Genomic DNA, 9506 nt, shown 5'->3' on the forward strand with positions numbered 1-9506 from the left:
CCGAGACTGTCCGAGCCGGGGCTCGAACCAGCAACCTTCCGATTACAAGGCGAACTCCCAACTCTTGAGCCACGATCGCTGTGCGCTTTTTGATATGGCTTGAAACTTTGTCTATACATTTTTAATTTTTGGTACAGTTAAATTTATAAAGCTACCCTTAGTTTATCAATAAACACATTTTATTAAGGAAAATCACAGGTTAAGATTTAAACTTTAAAGCTTCATGGTCTTCGTTGAAACATTTTGGGCAAAAACAAGAACAAAAACAGATTTTATAAATTCTTTTAATTTGAATCTATTTGTGTTCAAGTTGTTACCAGTAAGGTACTACAGGACATGATACAAGACTGTGCCCACAAGGTGGAGCTGTGCCGTAACAATACAGGGACACTGATGTGCTCTGTGTTACAGTAATCAGTGTGACAGATGTAGTAACTGACTCCAGGTTAAACAGAAAAGTACGGCGAACTGAAAACATTATCAACTGTATGTGTGCGTGTGTATACCGTGTATGTCAGCGACGCGTTGATCTTGTTAACTAGCCAGGTGAAGGTGCGTCCATATACGGCTTTGGCTAAAGCGTCCCGGGCTGACGATGCCTGCTCAAGGTTCAGCGGGCTCATCAGCTGAAGATGAAACACACAAAGAGACAGGAAGGTGAGAGACAAGTGCAGACAAGCAAAGACTGACAAAACCAGAGTTACACGGGGCTCAGCGGGGACAGTTAGACAAATCACTGTATTAGAGCAGACATTACACACACAGGAAGGCTTTGTAAACAAATGCTTATCGCACAATGAGAGTGTGTATCCAAACCCACCTCCTCTCCCTTTGCAATGATCTTCTTGTGTGTGAGCGCCTCCGTCAGCACCGACACATTCACTCCTAACAACTGGAAAAAAGCACGGCAGCGTTAGGAAGCTTCACGGTGACACACACAGACATCATGCTGGTCGGCAGTGACGCACTGCTCTGGTATCTGCACATTAGGTCTGACTCCTGGTCTAACTGGAAGACTAAAGGCATGAATGAGAGCCTTCTCTGTGGAAAGTAATGATAGGATCATATCGCATGCTTGACAAATTAAAGAGCGGGGCCCATATTTCCACAAAGTCAGCTCTAACCTGCCAGCAGAAGTGAGGGCAGTTTCTTTTTTTTTGGGCAATACCCGATTAGAAAACATTTAGTAAGTAGCAGAAATATAGTTGTGAGAAACACTGAATTCAGACACAACTTAGACAATAATACTGAATTCAACTCTACATGTTAGGAACATGTAGAGTCCGAAAAAGTCACTTGGATGGGTGACGAAACGTTTCTCGCACTGAAAACGCTACGTCCAGATGAACAGAATCAGCCTTTTGGGGCAAAAGGTGAACTTTGACCTTTTATAACCAAAATCTGTGTGAAAATGTTCCCTCATTATGCACGTGAACGTTATATGGCACAAAATGTTTTGACAGATCGCCGTTACCAAACCAGCTCATCTCAGTCCAAATCAACCTTTTTCCCAGAATGCTTTCAAACCCCCAAAAAGCAGCACTAACAAAGTGAGACGGACGTGTTACAGTGACTTTTAACCTTTGACCCCATAACACAAAACAAAACAACGTTGAATCTAAGTTAAGGTTTATGTTAAATTTAAACATAAGAAGAAGGGACAGATGAATGGTCTGGAAGCAGACTGCATTCAGCCTTGACTGCTGCCTGTGTGGAGGCACAAGCAGTTATCAAGTGAATAGGACAGTTTGAATAGCTATTAACGTCCTCGGCAGACTGCTGAAAATTATTACCTAAAGCAGCTCAATAGATGTTTGTCAAAGTTTGCTTGAAGTGAAAAGAAATGTGCAATTTGTCTGCCTCATACAGGATACCTTATATGTGACACTCAATCCTTCTGTTTTCACTTTTCTTCTGCTTTCCATGAGGGACTTGTCTGAAAACTAAAAGCCCTGTTGCTTTTATGTGACGCTGAGCGTGTTCGTGATCCTAACATTGTCTTACCCTGGCCAGGTACTTTATCTGTATGTCAGAGGTGATGCAGGCATGGCTGTCTTCTCCGCCGTACTGCACATTGCCGAGATGGAGAACGCTGGCGATTATGTTCAGCAGCTCCTACGCAGAGACGGAGGGAACAGGAGTGAGAAAAAAGGAGAAGAACAAAGGGTTGTGGCGTGATAAGATTAACCTGAAGTTACTACCGAGGCTATCTTTATGAGACTGATACGAGCTGCTTTGATTAAAGTTAAGATCCGGAGAGAACAGGAACCCAAGTATCAAACCGGAGCTGCACACACACACTCTCACACCTGTTCTTCACTTTATGAGCAGTGTGGGATCTCAAAGAGCTTTGGAGGCGAGCCCAGGCTCACGAACATGTAGGAAGACTCCCACGCTGAGCTCAAGAAACATCTCACTTTAGAATAACAGCCACACACACACACACAAATCACACAAACACTCTCAGCAACAAACGCCCACAGAGTAGCAGAAACAACCCCCTCAGGCACACACAGTTCAGTGTTTGCAGCACAGCCTGTAGTAAAAACTGTTCCATGGGCATTAATGCACACTGGATTATCCATGCTAAACTTATATGTTCCCACAAAACTAAATACATGCCAGCGTGGCCTTCGTCCTCACCTCCACCTCGTTCTCACTGAAGCCAATCACAGTCAAGGCTTTCCTCACTACCTTCCAGTCACTGCGATCGTTGATGGAGCTCACTTTGGGACAGTTTCCCTGTGGAAAGAAGAAAAACATGTGAACGACCTAAAGCACTTTAAACATGCTGCTTATTTACAGTCAGTTTTAGCTTTTCATCCCCTTTATTAAATATGTCCAGCAAACCCTACAAAGCAGCTAATGTGCAAATTGCTGTTTACAGGTAAAGTAAACACCTACTTATATGTGAGCTAAACACCTATTTAGACAAACACAAATGTGAGGTGCTCTGCTCGGTTGCTGCTGGGAGGGGTAGAGTTCAGCTAGTGCCTTAAAGGTAGGCCGCTCCCCTGAGGACCCCTCCGCACCTTGTACCGTGAGGCTATTAGCCAAACTCCCATTAGGACAAGCACACAGTGCAGGCCAGTGGTTTCTGGCAGGTCACAGAGAGAGAGTGAATCTTTACAAATCAGTTATTCATCAGCAATGTTTCTCTTCCCATCCAATTGTGAGAAAGCAGTTCCTCCTGAGCAGGTAGCATACAGTCTTATTAGCCAAACCAAACACTTCTATTTTATGATTAATAGCAACCTTTCTTTTTTAACATGTTGATTACTATCCTAGACACCTCTCAAAAAACCCCAACCCACAGTTTAGGAACTCTACTTGTCATTCCTCTGCTGTCCTCACTGCTTTAAAGCAGCCAAGCTATGTTGAAGCTAGTGCTGTTTGGTCATGAGATAATCCAAGGAGGACCTAGGTTACCTCATGATCTCTGTAATAGCAACACACACACACACACACACACACACACACACACACACACACACACACACACACACACACACCTGCTTTTAAGCATTTTCACATAGGAGGAGCTGCATAGCAATTTTTCTGATGGACTCTTTTTGACTGTAGTTTCCAAAAAGACCAAGTTAGAATACATGAATGGACAGCGCTAACACTGCTAGCACTAAGGATTATGATCACATCCATGATGATAAGACGCTCAATAAAAACTCAGATGAGCTGCACCACAAACACGAGTTCAGGTACTACGTTCTTACTTTGATCAGGTACTGGTACTGCTGCGGGTTCCTCTCCAGGCCCAGGTGTCTGAGAAGGTCTTCCTCTCCCCCTTCGATCAACTGGTAGAAAATGTGGAAGTTTCTCTCCCCGTGGTTCTGGTGGACCACACGCGACTTCTCCAGCAGATAGTTGATGATGTGACCTCCCACTGGGGCTCCCTGCCGACGGAACAAAGGCCAGAGAGGGAGGGGGGACGAAGGGGAGGAGGCGGAGAGGGTGAGGCTGGGGTACTGAGGTGTGATTTGGGGTTGATATTAACATGCAGGTTCCATGGGGATTTTCATATTTTTCATATTTTATGTTTCTTTTAAAAATAATGCATTAATCGATTCTCATGCTCGAGTGTCGAAATACAGCAGCTACATTTGAGATTCTACTTGCTGCACTGCTTAAAGTAGCTGTCAGTATAAATCACCGTGCTGTGCTCACCTTGAAGTCAAACTGAATGTCCATGTACTTGCCAAAGCGGCTCGAGTTGTCATTACGCAACGTCTTGGCATTGCCGAAAGCCTGGAAGGAGGACAGAGTGGAGTGGGATAAGGAGCAGAGCGATGATTGATAGATTAAAGAGGTAGAGAGAACAGAAAAATGGAGAGAACAAGTGTGATAAGGACGGGTTGACAGACGAGGAAAAAGCAGGAAAGGAAGGAGAAAGCCGCAGCCATTAGACTCCCTGCGGTGTCTGTCTAGGACAGTAGCACAGATTACAGGGTACAGGGCATGCACACACACTTAAAGACATCTGGAACACATCTGGCTGAGACATAGAGACACCTAAACAAGCGCTCATGAAAGCTCCGGTGCTTGTGGACTGCCTTCATCCTCCAAAATAAAGGTTTTTATCTAAACACACCATCATTAATTAAGTTATTCAAAATTAAGAAAAAACATTTTTGGCCATTATTTTTAGCCAAAATGGCACAATGTCTCACCTCGAGCACAGGATTGGACTGCAGCAGGCGGTCCTTCACCGTCTGCACCTGCTCGCTGGCTGGACAGGTGACAGCATAGTACTGCAGGATCTTCTTGGACGCCTCAGTCTTCCCGGCACCGCTCTCCCCTGAGATCAGAATGCACTGGTCCTTCCCCTCCGTCCTCATGGAGCGGTATGAGTTGTCTGCCACTGCATAGCTGGAGGAGTGGAGCAGAAATAAATTCATCATGACTGTAAATTACAGTTTCAATAGTTATGATTACCAATGATAAATACTTTTAAAGACCATTTTACTCTTTAAAAAAAAAAAAAAAAAAAAAGAGGGCAGATCAAGAGGTGAAATGCAAATAAAATTAAACACATGATTACTGTTCAGTCATGATGATGAAAAAAAATGCTGTGCTGGGATAACTTGGAAAACTTGCATTAGGAATGTGACTTAAGACAGCGCCTCATGGCATGTGAGCATGGAAAGATAGAAGACTACTACCCGTGTGAAGCAGAAAGGCCAGAGTGGAAAACAGCCTGTTTCACTTACAGTATAGCCTGTCAGCCCTGTGCTGCTATCACCACTGCCATGTTGTTTCAGCTTATTTGGAAATATTAAGAAAACAGCCCCGTGACACTAGCTACATCATTTTGTATGCATACGTTGAGTTATACTGTAGAGGTCAGCTTCAGGTCAGAGGAATTCCCTCTCTCTGGTACCATCATTTGCTTACTTTTCTTTCCACAACTCTTTGCCAAAGCACATCTTTCTTTCCACTCAGGGGCCGAGAAAACATTTACCCACATGCTCGAGTGTTTAAGGTGAGAGAGTTGGGAGAAAAAAGAAAAAACTAGCAGTGGTTACAGCAGAGAGAGAAAGCTCGCCAAATGTTTCGATGATGCCACTGGGAGCCTTTATAATGCTCGGCATGGTTTCTCTGACCATTTCTGTGGCAACCTTTCAAACAAACTTTAACTCATACAAGGACAGACAGGCTTTCACAGCATTATAAGCTAGTTGACTCTGCAAGATTGGCACTTAGAGAAAATATTCCCACATGCTCTGCGGCAATATTTGGAACGCCGTTATGTCATCAACAGGAAAAAACCTCACGAAGCTTCAACAAATTCCCTCTTTTAGGCTGTAGGAGCAAAAACATGACCACAGTAAACATACTGTCCACCATGAATGGTGCAGTCAGTGTTTCAGAAATGTGATTCACCTAACAGCACGGAATCCTCCCCCCAAGCTTTCACGCAAAGATATTATTTATATAATCCAGGATTTACAGACAGGCACACAAACATAGGCCTTTCACATCACAGGAGCAAAGATGAGCAAAACACTATTTGTTATGATGGTAGGCCGTGGGCTACTTAAGAGTCAGTCATAAAGTTAACACCTCATTCCGACAGCACCGTCCATGTCATAATAGTTGAAACAACAAAGCCAACAACAAACCATGGTACAGTCACTATCAACAAAACTGCAGTCAAAGAACAAGGGTGCTACTTCTGGAAGCTTTCTGATTTCAGTCTGTAGCCCTCCAACAGTGTGACTACCATTGAAGACTGAATACTATGGTCCTGAGGTTTCAAAATGAGGAGGTCGTAAGCTAACATCACGTTTCTCCCCGACTGCCTAAAATGCACCCATGAAAATTCGGATGCAACATTGCACCTCAAATGCAGTCTTCAGACCCAGCCCATGCTGAATCAGTCTGAGCTGCGCACTGTCAGATCGACCGACGCTGACATTACTTACATGTGTGGTGAGACCTCGTAGAAGTTGACCCCACGGTATCGCTCCATGTGGTTCTTGGTATAGATCTCCAGGTCTTTGTAGGGGTTAACCGACACCAGCACTGAACCAATGTATGTCTAAGGAAAAGGAAACGTGAGGTCACATTACATGAAAATGATGGATTTTTACTATTACCACTTTGTTAGTAGGATCCTGAGTGTGTATTGTGTGATGAGAATCACACCATAGCTTTATCAGGGACACATAGACATCTTAACTGCATGTCTTACCCTGGGCAAGCATGCTGTGAGCTTTTAATTCAGAACTCAATGCCCAACCTTATTTTTCCTTTGCCTGCTTGTGGACAGAGGTAAAAATAAATAATCTAAATAATCTCTGCATCATTCAGAGGTCTGTCCTCTTCCAAGTGCAACATAATACTGCTTTTAAAAAAAAAAAAGGAAGAAAAAAAAAAAAACAAACCTCAGAGGTCCACACTAAAGAGAAACAAGGCTCATGGCTCACTGCTCTGTTTGACAGCAGTGAGGTCATTTTCACACAGTTACATCAGGCTTAGAATAAATATTTAAATAAGTAATATATTACAGGAACTCATAATTTAAAATGTAAATAAATCCTTATGAAGAGTGCTGGGACACAGGTCACTATCTTTATGATAGCAGTACACATGTCCATGCCCCCACGCCCACTCACATAGATAAGGTTCTCTTTGAAGCGTTTGCGTAGGTTCTCTATGAAGGCTGCCTCACTGGTGTAGTTCTCCAGCAGGACAAAGTCCTGCACACCCACCCGGTCTCTGGCTGTCAGGGCCGACTCCATCATAGCCCGCACCCCGTCACTAGCCACCACCTACAGGAGCAGAAAAAAACGGGAGGAGGTGTGGTTAGTAAATGAACATACCGAAACAGAGTAACACTTCATAAACCACAATCTGCCAGTCCCACGCAAGGAGAAACAGAAACTCCACAGCACGCAAGCACGATCCATCTTCATTAGGGGAGGACTGAGAGGACTGAAGGGAAGCAGCAACCAAAAACACGAGGTAGAGCAGCACCAAGACACAATGACATTCCTCCTGAAACTCAAACGTGTTGCATCCAAAAGATTGTGTTTGTTTTATGGAAGTGCTGAATACTGCAGCATGCTGGCTGGCCTTGAAGCCACTCCTTGTGGCTCCATTTACTGAAGTAAATAAAACTCTTCATTCAGTAGTCTTTGATGTTTTCCTTGTACAACTGGGCTTGGCCTTCTGTGGCGTGCTGGATAATCTTACTCACATTCAACAGATATTTATAGCTCACTGCTTATTATTAGAGATCCACTAACAATTTGTCATATTTCTAAAAGGTCTGATTTGCTGGTATGAATTTTGTTCAAATTCAGTTTTATGACACATTTTAAATAGTTATTAACTTCCACATTTTCTCTATATTGACAGCAGATTACAAGTCCTGCTAACACTCCCACTTGAATCTCAAAATGAGATGTTCCAGGTTACTGTGCAGATCTAAAAAAATAAAACAAAACAAGAAGCACTGGGAGAGCGCACACCTTCACCGAGCCAGCTCACTCTCTGGGCAACGATTTACTTTGAAGCGGAGAGTATCGCATTTTCTATACATTGACTTTTGTACTTTTTAAAAGGTACTTTAAGAAATCTGCAGTGCAGTAAAAACAAGTGTGGGCTTTTATTATTTGCCCATTTTAATATACCCGACATCATTCTGAGTATGGCTATACCACATGTGTAACAATCAGGTCAGCGTTTATCACATTAGTTTCAATGTTTAGTAATGAATATCAAGTAAGATGTTTTTAAACACAAGTTAATCCTGTTATCCAAATAATAAGTATCTCTATATAGCATTACTGTCACGTAGACCTTAATCTATTGATCTTGCAGGAGAATATAACAAGACATTTTAAATCTTTATACAGTACCTTCTATACCTTACACAGCACAGTTGTAAGAATCAGTTTCTAAGTTATAAGGCCTTTTGTTATTAGGTTGACCTAGTGGATGCAAGTTGGTGGATGCAAGCTAAATTTTAATGGATTGTTAACACGACCCCACTCTCCACCCATACAAAGTTTTATTCACAACTTTTCAAGCTATGGTGTTTACAGACAAAATGACACTCAAGCAAACACAAACAAAAAAAGGACCTCCATGGCAGAGGTAATAAAAAAAAAAAAAAGATTGCAGTACTGCAGTCTCTGACATTTCTGGTCTCTGATTAGCTCTCCAAAACAAACGAAGGAGTTATTATGTCAATTAATCCTTAATCTAACAGCTATTTTATGATTGATTTATTGTTTATTCCACAAAAAGTAAAATCAAGTGAATCAGTTTTTAAGTGTGACGTCTAAATATACGGTTTTCTTTGTGAAACAGTCAAAAATTATGTTTAAAAACATAATAATAATAATAATAATACAACATAAAGAGCAGCAAACATGTGGACACAGGTGCAGAATTCTAACCATTACAACCTCTAGGAGAAAATCCCAAGCCCCCCTCACAGCTTGAAGCCTACAGCAGAAAACATTCAGGCCGATGCTGAGAAACACTGTTTGAAGTTTACAAGCCACTCACAGACCTCCAATTTATTCCAACACATGCTGCAAAACACAACCAAGTGTCTGCTTGTACATCATCCAGAACTTCCTGTAGAAAAGCTTCAAAGAGCTTCAACTACCCCTAAAGAATTAGAGAGAACGCCAGGAGCAGGGCTGTACAAAGTTATCACTCTAACCAAAGGTTTCACATATTCAAAAACACGGAGGCTAACTTAAGAGTCAGACCTGAATTTAAATTGAACACTTACATGTTTAAGTTCATCAACGCCTTTGACCAGGAAGCCATTTTCTAAAATAGATGTTTGAGTTTTGCGCATAAGATTGCGAAAGTTACTGAGATCCATGTTTACTGAGTCGGACTGAAGCAAACTCTGAATAACTCCTTTTTTAGGGCAGAGGCAAAGGTGGCCAGTGCAAATGCAATGAGAGAACACACACACACACACACACACACACACACACACACACACACACACACACACACAC

At 42.4% G+C, this 9506-nt stretch overlaps 1 protein-coding gene across 3 annotated transcripts in view; it reads right to left on the minus strand.

Moving 5' to 3' along the window:
- Positions 1-9506, minus strand: part of LOC102309800 (unconventional myosin-Ic) — a 61340-nt gene that overhangs the window by 14022 nt on the left and 37812 nt on the right. For all 3 annotated transcript variants that reach the window (XM_005944691.2, XM_014340870.2, XM_014340869.2), the window contains 9 exons: positions 7134-7289; positions 6441-6556; positions 4686-4884; positions 4183-4263; positions 3732-3911; positions 2644-2742; positions 2005-2115; positions 821-892; positions 507-626 (listed from right to left, as the gene is read on the minus strand). In XM_005944691.2, the coding sequence (XP_005944753.1) occupies positions 507-626; positions 821-892; positions 2005-2115; positions 2644-2742; positions 3732-3911; positions 4183-4263; positions 4686-4884; positions 6441-6556; positions 7134-7289 (1134 nt within the window). The remainder of the gene's footprint in view (positions 1-506; positions 627-820; positions 893-2004; positions 2116-2643; positions 2743-3731; positions 3912-4182; positions 4264-4685; positions 4885-6440; positions 6557-7133; positions 7290-9506) is intronic.

Source organism: Haplochromis burtoni, unplaced genomic scaffold, assembly GCF_018398535.1.
Source record: "Haplochromis burtoni strain Fernald_Lab_line unplaced genomic scaffold, NCSU_Asbu1 Contig_417, whole genome shotgun sequence".
Lineage (NCBI taxonomy): Eukaryota > Metazoa > Chordata > Actinopteri > Cichliformes > Cichlidae > Haplochromis > Haplochromis burtoni.